General features: G+C 41.0%; 1 protein-coding gene across 2 annotated transcripts in view; it reads left to right on the forward strand.

The window, feature by feature from the left end:
• stxbp5a (syntaxin binding protein 5a (tomosyn)) overlaps window positions 1–23,147 on the forward strand; it is a 188,598-nt gene extending 165,451 nt beyond the window's left edge. For both annotated transcript variants that reach the window (XM_078405529.1, XM_078405530.1), the window contains 4 exons: window positions 13,427–13,592; window positions 17,655–17,766; window positions 18,151–18,371; window positions 20,605–23,147. In XM_078405529.1, the coding sequence (XP_078261655.1) occupies window positions 13,427–13,592; window positions 17,655–17,766; window positions 18,151–18,371; window positions 20,605–20,646 (541 nt within the window). In that variant the 3' untranslated portion in view covers window positions 20,647–23,147. The remainder of the gene's footprint in view (window positions 1–13,426; window positions 13,593–17,654; window positions 17,767–18,150; window positions 18,372–20,604) is intronic.
• The last annotated feature ends 1,767 nt before the right edge of the window (window positions 23,148–24,914 follow it).

The following is a 24,914-nucleotide window of genomic DNA, read 5'->3' on the forward strand; positions in this document are numbered from 1 at the left end:
TTATGAAGTTGATCTGGTAGGCTTCCATTTCCCAGTGCTGTAAATTTATATTGATGTATTGTAAAAAAAACTTTTAAATGACGTGCCTGTAAAATAGAACGAATATGCTTAAAACACCCTGGAACTTGGACAGTACCAATAGAGAGAGTCCCTCTTTACTTGGCTAATATTTCAAATCAACGAACATCCATCAGTTAAGGAAGTAAATGCTTATTTCTTTTGAATAGTCGGCTCAAGCACAGTGAACCAAATTGCATCCTTTACTGTGATGTTAGAATATAGAATGAATAGATTAGTGAAATAATCAAATTCTTCAATACAATTTAAAATATTAAATTCTGTTATAGGCTTTTTTGATCTGGTGAAATCACACTAGCTGAGTAGCAGTACTATAAAAATGAACCTCTACATGGAGCCCAGTTTGCTTTACTAATCAAAATTGTTTTACTACTATTTTTATTCAAGACTTTGACCATTACACTTAAACATGTGTATTTCTGAGTGATTGTGCCTCATCAAGTAATTGAGGTCATAGTGACAAAGACTTTGAGGAAAAAGAAGAAAGGCACTTTTAAACATTGTAAATCATTACATGGCCAACTTTGTTTTTGGCCAAAATTTTCCAACAAGACTCTTGATGCATGTTGAAGTTGCATGTCATGGAAATGCCATCTGTTACAGGTAATGTAGTGTATCACATGGTGCATCTAGTGCAGATTGTATAGTTGATATAGGTAATATGTACAATAATGTACAGTGTGCTGTGGTATCATGAATCTGACATGAGTGTATCTGATAAAGGTATTCAAATTGCAAAATGTACCTGCTGCCAGATGTATTTGTCATGAATTATATCAGGTAATGAGTATTGTCAGGTCCAGTCAAACTTTATATACTACAATAATCTGATACATGTGTATATATAGTTCAGTATATTTGATTAGAGATACATGAAAACATTACTGAGAATTTAGTGCCAGTCCAATATGTCTGGTACAAGTAATACATGAATTGTCACTAAAACCTGGATGAGATAATGACCATTTAAAATCTAAGTGTAATACAGCACTGAAACAGGTCCTTCAGCCCTACACGTCCATGCCGACTGAGATCCCAACTAAGTTAGTCCCATTTGCCCGTGTTAAGTTCATATCCCTCTAAACCTTTGTTATCCATGTACCTGTCCAAATGTCTTTTAAATCTTCTTATTGTACCTGTCTCAACCACTTTCGCTGGCAGCTTGTTCCAGATACGCCCCACCCTCTGTGTGAACAGGATGACCCTCAGGTCCCTTTTAAATCTTTTCCCTCTCACCTTAAATCTATGATTCCCCTTCGTTTGGTGGTGGGGGGGAAACTGTGGGCATTCACCTTATCTATGCCCTTCATGATTCTAAAAGGTTACCCTAAGTCTCCTATGCTCCAAGGAGTGAAATCCTTACCTGCTCAACGTCTCCCTATAACCCAGTGCATCAATTCCTGGCAACATTCTTGTAAATCTTTTTTGTACTGCTTTACAGCACGTAACTTGGAACAAGTACTACATTTAATATTGTAAATCTGATACAAGCCATATCCATTGGGGATTATGTTTTTGCTTCATTGGATGTGTATCAAGTGCTGTGGGTCTAGTCCAGAGAACATGCAAATAATACAAGAAATGTATTTAAAATACCGTATATGCCAAATGGTGTACTTATTTTGGAAGAGATGTGCACATTTTAGTGTGGCCTACCAAAGTTCCATAGAATTTGAACAGACATCACTTTTAGCATTCTTATTATTCAAGAAAGGAGGGAGACCAGAAGCAGGAAATTGTATGTTAGTTCGCCTGATATCTGTCATTGGGAAATTGAGGAGTCTATTATTAAAGAAATAGTAGCAGGATGTTTAGAAAACTGTGACATAGTCAAACAGAGACAACATGATTTTATGAAGGAAAAATCATATTTGAGAAATTTATTGTAGTTCTTAGAGGATATTTACCAAGCATGGTGATGCAGCATCATTGCTGCCAGCCTGACAATTCCAGGGATCTGGGTACAATCCTAACCTGAGATGCTGTCTGTATTCTCCCTAATGCCATGTAGTTTTGCTTTGCATCCAAAAGATTAATTGTCACTGTAAATTACACCATAGTGAAATTAAGTGCCATAAAGAACCAAAGGGGAGTTGGTGGGCACTTGAAATTGAATAAGTTGTGGTGCAACAGAGAGTCAAAAAAAGGGAATGAGACTGATGTTGGTTGATGTGGACCAGATGGGCTGAATGTTCTCCTGTACCTTAGTAAACAACTAATAAATCTTAATAATGAGTAGGATAGTTAAAAGGGAAGCTCATGGATGTAATGTTTTTAAATCTTCAGAAGACATTTAATAAGGTGCCACATAAATTAACTGTGCAAGATGAGAGCTCAAGGCATTGCTGATAAAAAAATATAAGCATGGTTCGAGTGGTTAACCCCCAGAAAACTAGGTCAGAATAAATGGATCAATTTCAGGTATATAATCTGTAACTCGTACTAAGAAAATCAATGCTAGAACCACAGCCATTTGCGTTCAATATTAACGATTTAGACAAAAGAGCCAAATTTTATAGCAATACACCTAAAAGATGTGCAAGCAACTCGTGAGGTGGGTACATAGTTAGGGCCTTAAAATGCCAAAGGCCAGGGTTCGATCCTGCTACGTATACTGTCAGCATAAACTTTGTACGTTCCTCCTGTGACCACATGGGTTTTCCCCGGGTGCTCCGGTTTTCTCCCATATTCCATTAATGTGCAGGTTTGTAGGATAATGAGCCTCTGTAAAGTTAACAGCTTTGTAATGAATAGAAAAGCGGGATATTGTTTAAAAGAAGCGAGAATACATAATACTGTAGTACAGAGGGATCTGGTGTCCTCGTAAGTGAAGCCAAAGTTAGCTGGCTAAAAACAGCAAGTAATGAGGAAGACAAGTGAAATGTTGACCCTAATTGCAGAATAAAGGTTTGCTGCAACTGTACAGGGCAATGGTGAGATATCTGGGAATGCTCCTTAAGGAGAGGTGTACGTGCAGTTCAGAGAAAGTCAAATTGCATTCTAGAATAAAGGTATTGTTTTATGAGAAACAATTGTTTTAGGAGAAACAATTAAACAGGAAGGAGCAACAGTTTAATTAAAACGCAAGAGATTCTGAGGGTGTTTCAGAGATATATGCTAAGATGTTTCCTCTTATGGGGGCATCTATAAACTGAGGGGCATAATTCCAGAATAAGTGGTGACCTATTTCAGATGGAGATGAGGAGGAGGAGGAATTTCTCATCTTATAAGCCTTTGAAACTCTCTATCTCAGAGAACTGTGGGAAGTTGGGTCCTTGAATACATTCAAACTGCAGATGGATTTTTTTTATCTACAGTTAATTTTATAGGTTATATAGGCAGAATACTGCAATGTGGACGGACCCAAGACCAAGATGGGCCACAAGGCCTATTCTTTCTATGCCGCACGTCTGCACCAATTACCATGAATATTCATCACTGAGGAATATATTCAATGACCCAGCTCGCCTTAGCTCTCTGAGATAGAGAATGTGGTCAGATAATGTGAATATAGCTCAGTTAGGTTAGATCCATATAATACATTCTGTAGACAGGTGTGTGTCTATGTGTTTGTACATTCTATAGGTAATTTGTATGAGGAAAATGGGTCTGGTATAGGTAATATAGATAAAGATCAGTACAAATATATACTTGGTATCGACAAGGTACATGTGTGGAAGCAACACGTGCTGTATGAAGTGCACATTTAACATAATGTGCATATTCATTAAAAAATTATGTAAGAAAAGAGGTTATGTGGCCAATCATGCCATGCCAGCCAATAAATGAACTGTGTAGGTTAATGCACCCTCCCCACTCAGTCCATTGTCTCTTGAAATGATCATCAGGAATCTATTTTAATGAAATTAACATATTTTTTATTTTTGTAGTGAGCCTTTTTTTAATATAATATCACTCACTTTATCTTGTATCCCGTGAGCATTTACTCTCCAGGTCAAGACAAGCATCTTGTGAAAATTCATAAAACTACTTCATGGATCTTCCTTATTAAATCCCCTCAAAAATTAATTTGGTAATTAGAGACAATCTTCCCTGAACAAGTTCATGCTTATTAACCTGAGCTCTTCCAAATGTAATTTCTGATTTATTTTCCATTATTTTTATCGCACCATTGTTGGGTTGACTTGCTGACTTGCTTTATCCCTTTATACCCAACAGCAGCACAATGGCAATCTTCCAGTCCTCTGAATAATGCCAGTACCCAAAAAGTATTGGCCACACTGTTTCCATTCTTGATTTCCCTAAGAGCCTGATATACGTTTTTACCTGAGCATAGTGACCTATCCTCTTTTAAGATCCTTGACCGTTTAATTTGTCCTTTCTATGTGTTAATCATTTGTAATGCTTGACATTCTTCCTCAATGTCTATATATTTTTTTCTGCTAAGTGGGAACTTAGAACATAGAGTCTTCCTTCACATGCAAGGTTACTTTTCCGGTTTCCAGTATTATCATATCCTGCTTTTTTAGCTTGTTTTCTTTCATGTATTTATGGAACATCTGTGCGTTTTCCTGCCAATTATTTTTATGCAACATCTTTGCCTTACTCATTTCCTTTTTTACTTTCACTCACACCTCTTTTAGGCTTTCTGCAGTATTGAGCTTTGGATATCCATCATAACCTGTGTAAAAAGAAACTGCAGATGCTGGTTTAAACCGAAGATAGACACAAAATGCTGGAGTAACTCAGTGGGAAAGGTCTCAATAGACAACAGAGCTTTATTTGTCATTCGGTACCAAGGTACCGAACGAAATTACATAGCAGTCACACAAAAAAAAAGAACACAAGACACATGACCCCAACACAAACGTCCATCACAGTGACTCCAAACACCCCCTCACTGTGATGGAGGCAACAAAACTTCCACTCTCTTCCCCACGCCCACGGACAGACAGCTCGTCCCCGACCGACCCGCACAGTCCCCGCAAGGGGATGGAAGTCCCCACGGCCAAGCCGCACCGGGAGCTGAAACGTCTTGCGGCCGAGCCGGGTGATGGAAGGCCCCGCGGCCGAGCCGTGCGCAGCTAAGTCCCGCAGCCGAGCCGCGCCGGGCGGTGTTAAGTCCCGCGGCAGTAGGACAATAGGTGCAGGAGGAGGCCATTCAGCCCTTCGAGCCAGCACCGCCATTCAATGTGATCATGGCTGATCATTCTCAATCGGTACCCTGTTCCTACCTTCTCCCCATACCCCCTGACTCCGCTATCCTTAAGAGCTCTATCTAGCTCTCTCTTGAATGCATTCAGAGAATTGGCCTCCACTGCCTGCTGAGGCAGAGAATTCCACAGATTCACAACTCTGACTGAAAAAGTTTTTCCTCATCTCAGTTCTAAATGGCCTACCCCTTATTCTTAAACTGTGGCCCCTTGTTCTGGACTCCCCCAACATGTCTCGACCCGAAACATCACCCATTCCTTCTCTCCAGCTTTTTGTGTCTATCCATCATAACCTTTTTTTCATTTGCCTTCTATTCTGTATGTTCCTTGATACCTGCTGAAGTTGTCTGGATTAAGGATTGAGGTTTTCAAGTTTATTTTTTGGGGGATACTCGCTATAAATAACTTCCTTGATTGCTTCCCACTGCCTTGAAACTAATTTACATTCACATAGCTTCTTCCAGTCCAATTTTGACGTCATATCTCAGCCATGTAAAATTAGTGATAACAAAATTAAAAATTATACTTAGTGTGATGCAAGAGGTGGCATTTGGTCCATCAGCAGAACAATCCTATCAGTTCCATTCATTATTACTTTATAAACCTGGCATGCTGCATGCTCATCCACTCCCCTCATCTGATTTTTTTTTCCTTTTGCAGATTGACAAGATGGGATAATTTACAATAGACAATTAACCCACTTATCTTTGATATACGTGATGAAACCTGGGCCTCTAGGTAAAACACACATGGTCATAGAGAGAATATGTATTCTACATAGAAAGCACCCAAGATCAAAACAAAACCTAGTTCCCTAAAGCTGAGCTAACAACACTGCTAGGGCACTTTTTCTCTGTCTTTTAACAATACTAGAACAAACTGAATTATAATGGCAGCCTCCAAGATGCTTTCTCATTGCCAACTTCTCCATTTGCAGGTTTGCTCTCTGAAACTACGTCTAGTATCACAGCTCTGCCTTGTTGGGCTAGATACGCAGAGATTAAGAAGGCACTCAAATAGGTGTCAAGAATTCAGCATATTCTCTGCTTTGTAACCTGTTATTGTCCCAGCTGCTCATAACATCATGTGATGGAAGTAGAATTAGGCCATTTGGCCCATCAAGTCTGAGCCACCATTCAATCATGACTGATCTATCTCTCCCTCCTAACCCCATTCTCTTGCCTTCTCCCCATAACCTCTGACACCCGTACTAATCAAGAATCTAGACTCGCAATAATACTTTATTAGCCAAGTATGTTTTGCAACATACGAGGAACTTCATTTGCCATACAGTCCTAACAACAAAAAGCAACAGGACACACAAAACCCATTTTAACATGAACATCCACCACAGTGACGCCTCCACATTCCTCACTGTGATGGAAGGCGAAAAAAAGTTCAATCTCTCCCTTCTTTGTCCTCCAGCGATCGGGGGCCTATAACCTTCCTTTGACAGGACGATCTTGACTCCCGTAGCCATCGGCGAGCCTTCCTCGTCAGGGCGATCCAGCTCCTGCATCGGGGAAGGGATTTCAGCTCCCCGTGCCAGGCGATGAGACCCCGGGTCGGGGCTATCGAACCTCGTGCGGCCTTTGGAGCTCCCGACCGGTCTCAACCCGAGACTGCGAGCTCCGCGGAGTTAAAGTCCGCAGGCTGTGGTTGGAGCATTGATCTCAGGCAAGGGATCACACGCACAGAAAGTAACTCCACGCCTCGCAGTGGGGCTCAAAGACAGTCCCAGGCAAGGCCTCCAGCTCCACAATGTTAGGCCGTAGAGCAACTGGAGATGCGATCCGGAAAGCAATTGCATCTCCGGCAAGGTAAGAGATTGAGAAACAGTTTCCCCGACCCCCTCCCCCACCCCCCACATAAAACAAACCAGAGAACATTTACACAAACTTTTAAAACTTACCAATAATAACAAAAAGAGTTCGAAAAAACAGACAGACTGTTGGCGAGGCAGCCATCGTGCAGCGCCCCCTGCTGGTATCTATCTCTGCCTTAAATATATCCACTGACTGCCTCCACAGCCTTCTGTGGCAAAGAATTCGACAGATTCACCACCCTCTGACTAAATAAATTCCTTCTCATCTCCATCCTAAAAGAATGTATTTTAATTCTGAGGCTATGACCTCTGGTCCTAGACTCTCCCACTAGTGGAAACATCCTCTCCACATCCACTCTATCCAAGCCTTTCACTATCCTGTACATTTCAATGAGGTCCCCCCTCATTCTTCTAAACCCCAGCGAATATAGGCCCAGTGCCGTCAAACGCTCATCATATGTTAACCTACTCATTCCTGGGATCATTCTGATAAGATTGTTTGTGCCATGTTGTTTTTGCTTTGTTTATGGGAAGTGCCAGAATAACTAGTCAATGTATCCCCCGCTGTTCCTCAGCCACCTCCAGGCTGGTACTCCAATGCTTATGCAGTTGGTTCCCACCACCCTCCCTGCCACTAAACACCACATTCCCCCCCCACCCAACACCATCCCACACTCACTTCTTCTCTGAGCCCCCTTCCTCTTACTATGCTACTGCCATTCCCAAACCTCTTCTGATCCCATGTCTGGCCCCACCCTCCTGCTCTTTTCACCCAGAGAAAACCCATGCGGTCACAGGGAGAACATACAAATTCCATACAGATAGTCGGGATTGAATCCAGGTCTCTGGCACTGTAAGGCAGCAACTTTACCACTGTGCCGCTCTTGCTCATACCTTTCCCTCGCATCTTGCTACCAGCTATCTCCCCTCTACTCCATTAAATTGAAAAGGGTCCTAACCTGAAATCTGTCTGTCCATTTCCTTCCAGAGAAGCTGCCTGATCTGCTGAGTTTCTCCAGCAGTTTGTTTTTTGGCTCAAGATTCCAGCATCTGCAGTCCCTTGTGCCTCAAAGCACAGTTGAGATATTTGCTCTTCTTTCTATTGTGGGCTTCCTCTGCCGATTTGTGGGCATATCATACACTCCTAGTAATGCAAATATCCTTTTTATTTCTCATTTCAACCCATATTGTTTCTTTTTGCTGATCTCCCAAGCAAATCACCCTCCTTCACAAATGCAATTTGTTTCTTAACCAATGATGCTGTAACCCTTCCCATTTTCCTCCTATACCTTTCCTGGAAATCATCCAGTGAGGAATGTTGAGCTGCCTATCTAGTTCGGCTTTAAGCCATTTTTCAACAAAAGCCACAAAATCATATAATATTTCAACAGGTTCATTTGTATCCTTAGGTCATCGGCTTTATTTGCTAGACGCATTAAGTATATATGACCAAGCACTGCCACAATTTCTGACCTGCTGGGATTTTCCAGGCTTGTTTTATTTCAGATTTCCAGCAACTGTTGTGTTCTGCATCTCAATTCTTGTCTTTTTGTGTTTTAGATCATCATCTTTCATTTCCCCTCTATTTTTGCCTGTGCCAGACAGATGCTGTAAAGCAAGCCTCTGTCGGCCAACTATATATATAATATATATAAACATAGCACAAAAAGTAAGGAAATTTGTGTTTGGTAGATTATTTCTTTGTTGTAACAATGCTTCTTGGCAATAAATCTTATACCGTTGGAAAGCCTGTTTATTTCCCTTTTAAATGGTGCCACATTTGTAAGGAACATGCATTTGTGGGATGAGCAGCAGAGCTGAGTATATGGGTTGCGCCCATGAAAAATTTGCCAAATCTTCTCTGCCAATGCCAAACAGCTTATTCTGCTGTTGCTATTGACTCTTGTTTTGAGCTTCTGGTACCCCCAGGTGCTGACAATCAGGTGCCTGATTGGCACCTGATTGGCAGCATCTGTGAGCATGGGCCCTGCTACAGTGGTCAGTAGGTGTCTGCTCCAAGAATCGGCATGCCACATTTGACTGATCTGGATAGGGCCCGTGCGATAGGGCAACTTCAAGCTGGTGTTCCGCAAAACCAAGTTGCGGCATTATTTGGAGTGAGCCCTAGTACCATCTCCAAAGTGAAGGCCAAGTTCCATATAACAGGGGATGTCAGAGATAGGCCGCGAAGTGGGCGTCCCAAGAAGACGACACCCGAAGAAGACCGTTTCCTCACCCTGTCAGCACGTAGGAACCGTAGGCTGTCTTCTACAGATTTGCAGTCAAGGTTTGCAGGACGATATGGCCGACGGCTCTCTGCCCAGACAATTCGGAACAGACTGCACGCAGCCGATCTCCGGTCTCATAGGGCTGCCAGGAGGCCTGCCAGGAGGCCTGCCATGACTGCCCTTCACCGTCAGGCCCGTTTGCGCTGGTGTCGGCAACACGTGCACTGGAACCTGAACATGTGGAGGAACGTTATGTTCAGCGATGAGTCCAGATTCTGCCTACGGCAGTTGGATCATAGGGTCAAAGTGTGGAGAAGACGCGGAGAACGCTATGCTGATTGCTGCACCGATAGAGTAACATCTTTTGGTGGAGGCAGTGTGATGGTGTGGGGCGGCATCTCCCTCACTGGAAAAACGAGGCTTGTCATCATTGGAGGCAATCTCAATGCAGAGAGATATCGAGATGAGATTCTGCATCCAGTGGCAATCCCATATCTCCACAGTCTGGGACCGAACTCTATCCCCCAAGATGACAATGCTCGCCCCCACAGAGCAGGGTTTCTCAGAGACTACCTCCAGAATTTGGGAGTGGAGAGGATGGAATGGCCTGCCAGCAGTCCTGACCTCAACCCCATTGAACACTTGTGGAATCAGCTTGGGCGTGCTGTTCGTGCCAGAGTGACCAACACAACCACGTTGGCTGACTTGCGACAAATGCTGGTTGAAGAATGGGATGCCATCCCACAACAGTGTGTGACCAGGCTGGTGACCAGCATGAGGAGGAGGTACCAGGCTGTTGTGGCTGTGTATGGTTCTTCCACACGCTACTGAGGCTCCTGTTTATTAAATGAATAAATTGTTAAATTGCCAATATGTCTTGTTTCTTCAGACTTCAATCATCCAATCCACCAAACAACACCAAACAAGAGTCAATGGCAGAATAAGCTGTTTGGCATTGGCAGAGAAGATTTGGCAGATTTTTCATGGGCGCAACCCACATACTCAGCTCTGCTGCTCATCCCACAAATGCATGTTCCTTACAAATGTGGCACCATTTAAAAGGGAAATAAACAGGCTCTCCAACGGTATAAGATTTATTGACAAGAAGCATTGTTACAACAAAGAAATAATCTACCAAACACAAAATGTCCTTACTTTTTGTGCAATGTTTATATGTGTGTATATGTGACACACTGAGCTTTTTTTTTCTCTCGTTCATTACATTGTTTACAGTGTACCATGTTTACATATTCTGTTGTGCTTTGCAAGTAAGAATTTCATTGTTCTATCTGGGACAAATGACAATAAAACACTCTTGACCAATCAGTCATCCATTTCCTCATGGTTTCTGCACTATCATAGACATCCCTTTTTTTTGCACCACTCCCGCCTGTTTTGAAAACATGTATGTTTTCTAACGTTTCCTAGGAGTGAGAAAGGTAATTGATATGACACATTGACCTTTTTTTCTTCACAGGTATGCTTGATTTGCTGGGTATTTCCAGCACTTTGTTTTATTTCAAACTATTTCCTTTATCCAGTCTTTGATCCTTTGTGTTTCAGATTTATTTATTGAATTCTGAATTCCCATATCCTATTTTGCCTCTTTCTTATCAGGTCCTCACCCTCTCTCCCAATAGCACCACTAAACCTCTCAGTCAGGATATTGTTGAGATGCAACCCCATCATTTTGTACAGATCTAAAACTCTCTCGGAACCAGACTCTGTGCTCAGGAATCAAAAGCTTTCCCTCTTGCACTATGCGACTATTTTTTTTTTTGGAATCACTGTTGCATACTATCAGCAGCTGTGATCATTTCTCTTGTTTTTAATCTCCTGGTTTTTTGTAATATACATCAGCGGTTTCATTTTTTGTCATAGTACATGACCCTTGGCTTTTCAACCACCCTTCTCAGAGTGCTGTGCACCTGCTCAGTTACCTCTTGACTCTACCACCATGGAAGCAGCATACTACCCTGAAATCACATGTGTGACTATTGAATCTCCCGACCATTTAGCTCCTCAGTTCTTTCTACCCTCATCCTATAAACCAAATTTCACATGGTGCCCCAGATGTGACTCCAGCTGAAGTCCCTTGCTGGACCAAAAGATTTCACAAAAGTCAAAGGTGAATTGTGACCCTGGTGTACTCATTGGCATCTGCCTGGCACTCTTGATCTTGCTGTAATGATCCAACCTTCCCCTCTGGTGATGAGCTGTCTGTCCTCAGCAGAGGCCTCAGCTTTTTACCCCTGCACCCACACCCCAATGAGTTCCAAGCCCACCATGACATTGTGCTTTCCATCTGTTGATGACTACTCTGTCTGTTTCTTTGGAAAGGTGTATCTGCCCACCCCATCTCCCCCATTAATTACATTTTCCCTTCTCCAACACCACTCCTCTTCCTCCTGGACACCAACGTCCTTTATCTTGACCTTTTCATTTCTGACTGCCCCCACAACATCGACTGTCTTGACATCTCCGTCCCTTCACCAGCTCCAGTCTCATCCCCATCCGAACACGCAGCCTTCCACTCACTCGACACCATTCCCAAACCAACATATAGGAGCGGTGCCAATGTTGTGTCTGGCAGTCTGGCCTTTACCTTGCTGAGGCTAGGTGACAACTCTCAGACACCTCCTCGTATATACCCTTGACCTTGACCTTGCCAATAAACAGCAGCCCATTGTCTCCCATTCCCCCTCTCTGCAGATTCTGATTTGTAAGGTGACCACCTTCTGAATCATTCTGAATAAGTAACAATGCTGGAAAATATTGAACAGGTTGGACAGTGCATATAGTCAAAGAAATGGTTAAACTTTCAAGTTATTCAAAAGCTAAAATCAGATCAAAAAAACTTCTACATTGGAGAAATCGAATGCAGATTGGGTGACCACTTTTGCAGAACGCCTCTCTCAGTCGGAAGGGTAATCCTGAGCATTTAATTGCCTATCAGTTTAATTTCCCCATGAACTCTGGCCACCATATTTGTCATTTTACTCTACTGCCACACAGCCTACCGTAAACTCTTAAAACTCTATTTCATTTTCCAACGAGGCATGGTGCAGCCGAAAGATGCAATATTGAATTAAACAGTTGTAGATATTCAGCCTTTCAATGTGGTCTCAGAACCGTCTTTACTGATGAACGGTCATCAACTTGCAGCATTAGCTCAGTTTTTTTCTCTCTACAGATACTGCCTGACCTGAGTATTTTCAGCATTCACTTTTATTTCAGATTTGCAACAACTGCAGTATTCTAGACTTCACAGATCCAGCATTATTTATTTCTCCTTTCATTCTCATCTGGCTTCATTCATTGCCTGATTACAATTCCTACAAACAGATTATTTGCAATTGGTGAACTTTCACCACCCTATTCAGGCAGCGGCATGGCCAGCCTCCTAGTCTCTCTTGGTTTCTACCCTGTTACAGACATTTCCTTTTGTTCTCTCCACCATTCCCCCTCTACAACTTAAAAATGTTTGATTTCAAACTGTTCCTGGTTCTGATGAAAGGTCATTAACCTGAAACATTTGCTTCTCTCTCTCCACAGATATTGTCTGGCTTGTTGACTATTTCAGGATTTTTTTGCTTTCAGATTTCCAGCATCAACATTTATTTTTGCTTTTGTGTTACTCGGCCTCACTAATGCACTGACTTGCATAGGGTCCAAAATCAAATCTTGTGCTCTTCTAGCAGAAGCCGCATGTATTTGTTCTTGACAAGAGAGATGTGCTTTATTCCCAGTCCCATTGAACTTGCATTCAGTAAAGGAGCCCTGTCTTGCTTATTTACCAGAATAAAAATTCATAACTCTCTTTCGCATCAATACTTTAGCAACACTTGAACTTATCAGTTTTTAATATAAGATTTCAGCAGTTCTCTTCTCCCAGTTTTCTTAATTTAACATACAGCTTAACTTAGAAAGCCAAGTCTCTAGAATAGGTGTGTGTGTATTGTATAACATATTTGCATTGTTGACCAGCTGGAGTTCCCAGTTGTGAGCCACTGTTTGTGGTGGGATATCTGATCCAAGTAACTGTTTATTGTATAGTGTACTTTATCCAGGAAATACCATTCTTATATGTTGAACCAGAATATTCTGATTTTCTTTTGAAGCTTGCCAAGTCTTAGGCCACTGCTGGACGTCAATTATTTGCCACTGACCGATATGCGAATAGCTCGTACTTTCTGTTTCACCAATAACGGGCAAGCACTGTATCTGGTTTCACCCACTGAGATCCAGCGCATCACCTACAGTCAGGGAACATGTGAGAATTTACAGGTAAGAATCTTTGAAATAATTTAAACATTGAAAGCAGTCTTGACATTAGAATGCCAATATCACTCGTATTTCTCTGTTTGTGTGCCATCTTATCATGTATGTGTGGAGGGAAATGGACAGACAGGTTCCGGGTCAAGACTCTTCATTCAGACAAAGAGTAGAGGGGAATTAGGCCGTATAAAGAGTCGAGGGAGAGATGTAGCAAGAATTAACAGGCAAAAGGTGGATATTGGTGAGGAGAGCTAACGGGCAGATAGGAGTCCAGTGGGGGAGGGAGGAGTGGCATGTTTAATTCAGATAAGTGTGAGGTGTTGCATTTTGGGAAGTCAAACCAGGCCGGATCCTTCACAGTGGAATGGTAGGCCTCTGGGAACTGTTATAGAACATAAGCATCAAGGAGTACAAGTACATGCTTCTGTGAGAGCGGCATTGCAGGTACATAGGATGACGAAGAAGGCTTTTGGCACATTGACTTCATCAGTCGGGGAATTAAGTATAAAAGTTGGGTCGTTATGTTATAACTATACAAGTATTGTGTTCCATTTTGGCCACTTTACTATTGGAAAGATTCCATTAAACTGGAACGGGTGCAGAAAAGATTTACCAAGCTGTTTTTTAGGACTTAAGGGCCTTAGCTATGGGCAAAGATTGGGCAGGCCCAATCCTTGAAGTGCAGAATGCTGAGAGGTGATCTTACAGAGGTGTATAAAATCATGAGGTGAATAGATAGGGTGAATGCAGTCTTTTTCCCAGAGTGGGGGAAATCAAGAGCTATAGAGCATAGGTTTAAGGTGAGAGGGGAAAGATTTAATAGGAACTTGAGTGACAACCTTTTTATACAGAAGGTGGTGGATATATGGAATTAGTTGCCAGGGGAATTCAATAAGGGAGGTACAATAACAACATTTAAAAGACATTTGGACAAGTATATGGATAGGAAAGGTTTTGAGGGATATGGGCCAAACACAGGCAGATGGGGCATCTTGGAATACTTGGATGTCTTAAGATAAAAAAAGGTGCAGATCATGGTTGAAATGGAAAGTGAACTGAGCCAGACAGTCTGCTTTTAGGGAGGTGCATATTGCCTTTACACAGGACATTGTGTGAAATGTGAGCCAAGTAGAGACCATGCCTTTAATCTTACTAAATTTATTGTGACATCCACAAGTAGGGTGAGGAGCAGGTATACTGAAAAATCTTGCATGCAGCAGCATTCCAGGCACATAGACTCAAACACACAAAAAAATTAAACATTAATTATACACACATTGTATATTACATTTCTAAAAGAAAGAAGACTGCAAAAAATAAAGCAATAGTGCAAAAACGTTTTGAAAAAAATAGTCCATGGTATTGCAAGAGGTGGACTATTCTTCCATTGTTGGCCTAGGGATAGGGCTGTGCAGGTTGGTTCAAGAATTAGATTGTTTCAGGAAAGTAGCTGTTCCTGTATCTGGTGGTATGGGAATTAAGGCCTGATTGCTGCCTGTTTTAGCAACAAGAAGAACACATGGGCCAGATAGTAGGGATCCTTGATGATTGTTGCCACTTTCTTGAGGCAGCGCCTCACGTAATGCTTTCGATGAACGCGATAGACCAGGCTCCATTACTCTGCAACTTTTTGTATTCCTATACATTGGAATTGTCGTACCAGGCTATGATGCAACCCGTCAGAACACTTTCAACATTGCATGTGTGAATGTTTGGGATGGAGACATACCTAATCTCTTGAATTCCCCAAGAAAGAAATAATTCTCTAAGATGGCGCACTGTCTTCATGATTACATCCATGTGCTGAACCCAGGACGGGTCTTGTGTGATGTTAATGCCTAGGAATTTGAAGCTGCTTACTCTCTCCACGATTAACCATCACATGAAAACTGGAGTATGGTACATAGCAGTCAATGTGAATCTTGTTTAACTGGCATCCATTAATTGAAAATTGTTTCGGTCATCAGATGATCTACTACCATGCTGATGTAACTGTTCTTCAGTTAGACATGCTAATGGTTCTCTTGTGCAGATATTTAAATGGGAGAGTTCTTCCACCATTTATATTTGCCTGAATTGTACTTTCAATCCTAGGACTGCTTTTATTAACAATGGCTGATGGCATCTGGCTTCCTCAAAGCTCTTTATGACTTTGAAGTCACACTTGACCAGTATAAACATAATTGCATACCACAGATTCTTCCCGTAGGATACATCCCGACTGCCATATGCGGTGAAATAAAAACACATAGTGTGGAAATATTCAGCAGATCAGGGTGTGCCTGCAGACAGAAACAGAATTAAAGTTTCAAAAGAATCATTATGGACCAAAAGAGTTAACATTTTATTTCAAATGCTTTCTAACCTGCGAGCTATTTTTAACATTTTCTATTTTTATTTTGGATTTCTAGTATCTACAGTTGTTTCGCTTAAAATGAAAAGGGCTTTGCTTAGCTTGTTGTTAATCTGATCAGATTTACTGGCTTGACTCTCAAATTGGTCGGGTCAAGGCAGATAGAATCCCAGCTTAAGGCTTTGAAAATCTGATAATGCCAAAAATTAAGGGCATCCATTCAAGACTTCCTTGCAAACTCTTCCATCCTAATCTTCTAATCTCATTCAGGGTTTCCGTCTCCACCACACCAATTATGTTTGGAAATGGTGTAAAGCTTGCATTGCTCTAATGTTCTTCAGGGCATACTAAACCTTGTACTGTATTAATGGAGTTCAAGGACAGTCCAGATCTTGCACTGAATTAATGGTGACAGACAAAAAACGCATTGCAGTAATTGTGTGAGAGGACAGTCTAATTCTCACACTGCACTAATGGTGTAATGATGAGTCAGAGTACAGGACTGTATTCTTCTTCTTTCGTGTACATCATCCATGTTTCAAATGTTACATCACTGTCATCGTCCGTCCTGGAAAGGGCGCAAGCTTCCGGCGACAATCAGTGGGAGCCATCACTTGTACAATAGATGATGGTGGTAGCAGAATTAGCTCAGGATACTTCCAGTTTCCAGCCCTGCGACGTGGACGCTTCTGCTATGGCTCCACAGGACTGTATAATCTAATTAAATGGTGCAAGAACAATCTTTCTCTCAATGTTCACATGACCAAGGAGCTGACTGTTGACTTCAAGAAGGAAAAACTGAGGATCCATGAAACTGGATCCATGAACCATAATGATTGGTTGCAACATCACCTGGTTCAGTAACTTGAATCCCGAGAAACGAAGAAGCTGAAGAAAGTGGTAGACATTGCCCAGTCCATCACAGGTATTCCCATCATCAAAGGAATCTTCAGGAGGCACTACCTGAGAAAGGCATCTAAAATCATCAAAGACCTTTACCACCCTGGCCACGATCTGATCTCGCTGTTACCATCAGGAAGAAGGTTCAGGGCCCTGAAAACCGTGACCTCCAGATTCAAGAACGGCTTCATCCCATCAACCATCATGCTCTTGAACACTGCGCAACACTGACCACAAATTCAGCAACTGTGATCTGTTTTTCTATTCTGTTTGTGTTTTTGGTTACTCTTCAGATTTTGGTTTTGCACTATTATAGTCTAATTATCTATTATCATTGACTGTCGTAAATGTATTTGTTGCATTATGGCATTAATGGACCCATTTATCTGCATTAAGTAACAATTTCATTGTTATGTTCCCGCTACATTCACAATCATTCTTGATTTTTGACGCCCCCATTCAATTGAAACCTTCTAAGGCAATCATTATTTTCGGAGGACTTTTTAAATATGGTGTAGGTGTAATAATGTTCAGGAGTTTTGTGCAATCTTTGCTGCGTGTAAAATGGATTCAGACAGTTCAATGCTGCTTACTCTACTCAAAGTGGTAAAGGCTTACCTTAAAATATGCCATGTTTAGATTTGGTAGGATAGAACACTTTGCCATTATTGGCAAGTCTGAATGTCAGATTATTTTCACCAGTAAAATAAAGGCTTAATAATGACAAAAGTTAGAAATGTAACATTTTATCTATACTGCAGGTTCTTGTTTTATATTTAAAAAATTAAAATGGTATTTCTAAATATTATTTTTACTAGGAAATGCTGGGAGAGCTGTTTACCCCTGTGGAAACACCAGATGCTCCAAACAGGGGGTTCTTTAAAGGGTTGTTTGGTGGTGGTGCCCAATCACTGGACAGGGAAGAGCTTTGTAAGTACAATGGCATATTGACAAACATAAAGTGCACATAAATATTACTCCTTACGTATATGCTGTCAAATGGATTGTCCAAGGCTCCAGTGATTTCCTTGCTTTCAAGTGGGGGGAAATGGTAAGTAAATTGTCTGTTCCTAGATTGCTTTGGTTTGTAAGTTTTATAATGGAGAAATAGGAAAAAACAAAGGTGAAAGAGATCAGCACCATTAGGGTTGTGTATAAAATCCTAGTGATTATTGAATGAATTTAGAGCACAAAGCATACGTTGAATTTTGATTTATGAACATGACATTGCCATTTCCAAAACTCATGTATTTCATTTAACCTCAGAATTACATTTGATTTCTCTTTTAAATGTGATTTTCTTTCCTACACCAGTTGGTGAATCTGTAGCAGGGAAAGCCTCGAGAAGCTTGGCCCAGCACATCCCAGGGACTGGTGGAATTGAAGGGGTCAAAGGAGCAGCATCTGGTGTTGCAGGAGAGCTGGCAAGGGCCAGGATAGCACTTGATGAAAGAGGGCAGAAACTAAGTGAGCTGGAGGAACGAACGGCGGCCATGTTATACAGTGCCGATACTTTCTCTAAACATGCTCATGAGGTAAGATCTGCTCATTAGTTGCAAGAGTGTCCTCATGTTATCTCTTAATTCCAGTTTACCTAAGTTTGCAAATGTAGAACACTTGAGTCACGACAATTCAAAAGTAATTCATTGTCTCCAAAGTGCCTGGGGGTATCTGTGGTTATGGTCGGTGCCATCTAATGTCGATACTTTTTTATCATTAAATAGGAACTAGTGGCGTTTCCATCATGGATACCTTCTTATCTATTTCTTCTTTACGCTTCTCCCCACCCCATAATAAAAGGTTAAATATTCAATGACATAAGATCTGTTCTGTCATTTCTGCAAAAACAGTACATGTTTTCATTTTACACATTGAAATTTGAATTGTGTTTAGGTCCATCAGTTGTCAGAATGTTTCTTTCTCTTAGATGAATTTTACCATCCACTTCTATCTTTATCTAATATCTCCTCTTATCATAAATTTATCAATAGAAACAAATTGCTTTCATTTTACTGAACAATGTGCCAAGCAGAATACTCCAATAAGTGTCCCTTCATACCTCAACCATGAAGACCAATGTTTCCCCAGACTCGTGCATTTAAAAATGGTCTTAATTGCAGAGTAACTTTCAAGGTCCAGGACATATGAAACACTTAATAGCCAATGAAATGCTACTTGTGATATAGTCAAATGCAGTAGCCAATTTGTACACTATCCAACAAGGCAATAATGGCCATACAATATAATTTTTCTTAGTCGTAATTAAGTAATAAAGATTCTTCAAAGTAACGTCTTTGATACACCTTTGATCATCAACTCTGAATATACAATTTTACTGCAGTACGACAAAAAAGAAAAACTGAACCAAAACAATGGCAGGTGGAAAAGGCCAGTTCTGATGCAAACAACGAGCAAATTATCTAAAGCTAAAGAATCTGACATTGATTCCTGAAGGCTGCAACAGGCCCAGACAGATATAGCATTGTTCTTCAAGCTTTTGGGCCTAGTAACAATATAGGAGGGAACAGACAGAATGGTCAGAGTGGGATGCTGAGTTAAAGTAGTTGGTGAATTAAACTGTTCGCAGCAGTGACTCTGAGCTTCCTGTTGACCTTGAGTCATTTCTGCCTGCCGCCACATTGGCAGTTTTCCTTTCTCTTTTGTGCAGGCTGGCCTGCTGAGCATGTCATTCAGTTTTGCCATTAGCAATGCATTACGCAGACAAAGAAGCTTAATCTGATTTTAGCTGCCACCTTAGGTCATCCAGCTTTACCATATTAGAGATATCTTTGTTTCACTCAATCCCCTCCATTACCTTCTCTGCTCTCTAGCCTGCTTTAGCTTCTGTAAAATTATAAGTTGTCCCTGGTGTGTGCAGGATAGTGCTAATGTACGGGGTTATCGCTTGTTGGCTTGGACTTGGTGGGCCAAAAGGCCTGATTCATTGCCATATCTCTAAAGTCCCATCACATAACACCATGTATCCTATTTACTGGTTGTACAATACCTGGCAATAATTGGTGCACAATTTCACAGACAAGATTTGGTGTTGAGATGCCGTTTGTCATAAATCAGGGTCTTGTCTGCCCTTAAACATCATTCCGTTATGATCCATAAGGAAAGCTCCACATGTCAATATGATTGTCAGAAAGGCATGCAGTCCACTTTTCTTTGCGTGGAATAATTGAAAATTAGAGCAGCAAGTTTCTGCCGGATCCATATATAACAATAGAACGATCAATGTATAAGTACTCTGCTTGTTATATTAGAAAAAAGATTTGATTTCATTGGAAAGTGTGCTGCAGGGATTTAAGATTATGTTGCCCGGAGACTGGAATGTTATGAGGGAAAAATTAAATAAGCAAGGGTTATTACCTTTGGAGCAGTAGAGGCTAAGAGGAGGCATAATCGACGTGTCCTATTTTGAGCAAATTGAAAGGATCTATTTCTCTTGGGAGAAGAATCAATAACAGGGGCATAGATTTAAAGTAATTGGTTGACAGATTAGAGGGGAGATGAGGAAAAGTATTTTCATCCAAAGGAAAATAGGAAACTGGAAATTTCTGCCTGAAAGGGTGGCAGAGGCAGAAACACTTGTCACAAGTACTGAGATTTGTACGTGACAACCTGTGACCTACTCAGCAGAGGACTAAGTGTGGAAAGTGGGATTAGACTTGTTGAATTTACTAATTTTAGGTAACTTTTACATACACCTTCCTCCCTCTCCCTCTTCATCCTTCCACTAGTGTTTATGTGTTTCCTTTTCAGATGATGTTAAAGTGCAAAGATAAGAAGTGGTACCAGTTCTGAACACCTCGATCCAACGTTACTTAAATACTTCAGCTGGAAGGAGGTTATCCACAGATGATTCTCCCTCTTCATTTATTTCTGCAGGACAGGAGGTTCATCTTTGAGTATTGCTGTTTCCTAGCACAACTCATAAACTCTTTCCCTCGGTCTCATTGCTTTAAACTGAGGAGGAAACTGAAAACTTGCAACATGAAGGTGTTTTCTACTGTAGCTGTGGGTTGGTGCACAGTGTGGGACCTGAGCAGGGAACAAGGGGCAGTGCTGGATTTTATGTGTTATTTCACACGCCAAATGTTTTGTGCTATTGTCTCTGGCAGTGTTTCACCCATTAAAACTATAAATGTAATACTGCATTCGCTCCGGATGCCAGCAAATGCAAAACAAGAGGATAAAAACATGTAGCAAAGTATTGCATAGAGAATCCAAATAATGATTTATTTCTGGTTCAATAACTTAATTTGCACATTATTTGTTTATGTACTGAGCTAGGTGGGTGATAATGGTTTGCAGATTGTCAACTCTGATCAGATAATATTTGTTCGCGTCCAATGTTAGATAATGGTGTGTGTCCACTGGCTGGATGCAATGAGTTTGGATGATATTGTTTTGTGGTCAGTGCTGATTGATTGATGCTGATTTATATCTGCCGATAATGGATGAAGCCAGTTTCTGTCTAAGACTGGTTAAATGAATAACATTTTGGGGTGTGGTTTTTGTCTTAGCTGATGATTTTAGTTGATTTTGGATTCATTTGATGCAGATGTTCCCTGTGTCGTTACTCCTTCAAAAAGCTTTTTGTAATTAAATTTTATTGTACCCCCACCTACTATAGATAATTGTCAACAATGCAAATCCTTTGAGCTACAGTAACAACTATTTTTAAAATAAATTAATCATCACTGGTTTGGAGTCACATAACTATGATACAAAAACCGTAATTCTCAATAATAGTATTATGGTGCCAGATTAAATATACGTTATTTATTGTGCTAACTCCCAGCCTAGATAACCAGATCCTGTTGTTGAATTGATGCTGTCTGTAGGATAGTTTGGAGGACCATGGAAGTATTTTTCTCCCCTTGTTCTTCAAGGAACAACTCCAGCAACAACAGCAAACTATTATCCTGGCAGAAATCTAGTTGAAACCAAAGGGAAGAAGATGGCATTGTTGGCATGGTTAATGGAATGGGAGGAAGAGCTGGATTGGGATGACTGTGAGAGTTAATGGCAAATTTGGCTGCAGTAGAATATAAGTTTCCTTTTGAAAAAGTACTTAGTGCCACTATAGACGTAGAATATCCAACACAGATAGAATTTGAACATATTTTTATTAAGTAAAATCAGCTGCCAACAAGGGCTGGTTCTGATTCCTGTTCATAGTTACTGTACATTATTGGTGTATTGTTGCATTCCATGTTACAGTACATGAGATGTTATTTAGTGCAATACTTCGGGAATGCCCATTTTTGAAGATTAAATAGAATGTACCTGAAAAGGTTGGTTACAACTGTGTTTCTCTTTTGTTTTTGTATGTTTTTACATCTTCACTTCCAGTCACTTTGCTTCAGTGTGTGTGACGTCTGCAGCCTTTCCCCTTCATGATCATTGCACATCTTCAACTTGGGTCTTGTGAGGGAAACTGAAGGCTGGGAACGAAAGATGCTGGCTTCCACAGAAACAGCTGTTCATTTAACAATGAAACCTGGACTCTATATAGTTGGAGTCCCACTGTCATAAGTGCCCACGCGGTAGAACTCTTCCTCACAAACCTCAGCAGCCACAAGAGTCCAGATCAACGCAGCAAATCACCATGCTTTTAAATATGTAGGCTATTAGAAATTCACAGGAGTTTGTTTCACAATGAAATTCTAATCTGCAGTCAACATAAACCGTTGACTGCCAAGAGCATGGTTGCATTCAGGACAGAAATGTTTACTTGTGTTATCATTTATTGCCATGCATTTCATGTTCAGCTTTTTTGAGGTTTATTTTATATGTCATTTTCATTCCCTTATGTTTACAGTGTATGTGTTTTATTCTATGTTTTACACATCTCATTGAAAATATGGAGCACCTCTTTTAAAGTGGCAGCTGCCGGGATTGTCCCCTCTCTCCTGATTAAGTTGGCACAATGCTCCCAACAAGGGGAGTTGTACATGTGCAAGGGCCTTTATCCTCTTGATTAGCATTTCAGGATTTCTTTAATGAAACAAATTTCTTTTCAGCATATTTGAAAATATATAAATATGAAGTATATGTGTTGAGAAATATATTTCCTTAAACATGTTTTCAGTGTAGGGTCTGTACTTCATTTCCCTGATCTTTTGATGGAAGTGCACGAAATTTACTGCTGTTTGTGTGTTACCCGTGATGTGCATCAAGTCTCTGATTGTTCTGTTAAATTAAAAGCTAATGAAGTTGAATTTGCTGAGTACTTCTGCCAAATTGTAATGTTTTTTTCCTGAAAATTGTTTTTCTAAAAAAAAATTAAAATATCCAATCTAGCTGACAAATCTGAAGGCGTTTGTTTCAAAGCACTTGTTTCGGAGTGTGTGGTGCAGCCACAAGCACAAATGTGACTTTCTAGCTCCGTTATCGTTAAACAACCACCTGCCCCCTCCCTCTCCCCCACAAGCCTTTCTTTTTCCTGAAATGGGTCATACCTTGAACTTGTCTGCCTTGTTCTTTCGATGCAGGCTACACTTTTACAACTCATTCTTTGGAATCTTGAGATTCTATATCTCTGGAAATATTGTAATCCTTCTGATTGTATGGGTTTTTTTTTTGTAGCAGTTTGTTTTCAGATAGGAGGCTTAAAAGATCACTCAAAAGGCACTGCAGGGAATACTGGGCTGGTCATGTGCAGATCAGGCCAATTTATAAAGAGGAAAAAACAAACTTTGCCAAGACCTCAGTGTTGGGTTTCGGGTTGGGATACTTCAAGTTTAGTTTAGAGATGCAGCACAGAAACAGGCCCTTCGGCCCACTGAGTCTGCACTGACCAGCGATCCCCGCACATTAACACTATCCTTCACTAGGGATAATTTACATTTGCATCAAGCCAATTAACCTACAAACCTGTACGTCTTTGGAGTGTGGGAGGAAACCGAAGATCTCTGAGAAACCCCAAGCAGGTCACGGGGAGAACGTACAAACAGCTCCTGTAGTCAAGATCGAACTCTGGTCTCCGGCGCTGTAAGGCAGCAACTCTACCGCTGCGCCACCGTGCCTCCCAACACAGTTTATAGTCTGAAGAAAAGTCCCAACCCAAAATGTGTTTATCTTCATAATAATGCAACTTGACCTGTTGAGTTACAGTTGGGTGTCTTTGATAACAGGACACTATTAGTAAAATAAATAGAAACAATAAAATAAAATAAACTATTCATCTCTTCCTAGCTACCATTCATTACTGATTGTGTATTTCAGTCCCACATTTCCATTCTTTGCATATAACATTTGATGCCTCTTGGGTCCAAAAAATATATCCATCTCCTCCTTCACGTTCCCAGTGGCTGGGCCTCTACAGCCCCCAGAATGAAGGATCCCCAGGTTCATCATCCTCTGAGTGAAGGAATTTCACATCTCAGCCCTAAATATACACCAGAAAAATTAGTGCTGAAATTGATTAGCTAGCTCCTCAACCCTGGCCTACCATATACCCACCACCCTTTGTGTAAAACAAAAAGTTGCCCCTCAGGTTCTTATTTATTTTTTCACCCTCACCTTAAACCTATGTACTCTGGTTCTTGATTCTCCTACTCTGCATTTACCCTATCCATTCCGCTCATGCTCTTATACACGTCTATAAGATCAACCCCATCCTCCTGCTCTCCAAAAAATAATGTCCTAACCTGTTCAACCTCTCCAAATAGCTCAGGTCCACAAGTACTGGCAACATCCTTGTAAATCATCTCTACTCTTTCCAGCTTAACAACATTTATCCTATAACAGGGTGACCAAGACTGAACATGCTACTCCAAATGTGGCCTCACCAATGTGACAGTTGTACAACACCAATTAAAATTGTACAAATGTAACTTAGCCTCCCAACGTCTATAATACTCTGACTGATGAAGGACAATGTGCCGAAAGCCGCCCTGATCACCCTAACTACCTGTGATGCCACTTTCAAGGAACTATGTACCTGCACTCCTAGATCCCTCTGCTCTAAATCATTCCTCAGAGCTCTGCCATTCACGATGAAGATTCTGCCCAAGTTTATCTTCCCAAAATGCAACACCTCGCACTTCATCATATCATATCAT

Source organism: Rhinoraja longicauda, chromosome 9, assembly GCF_053455715.1.
Source record: "Rhinoraja longicauda isolate Sanriku21f chromosome 9, sRhiLon1.1, whole genome shotgun sequence".
In the NCBI taxonomy this organism is placed as follows: Eukaryota; Metazoa; Chordata; class Chondrichthyes; order Rajiformes; family Arhynchobatidae; genus Rhinoraja; species Rhinoraja longicauda.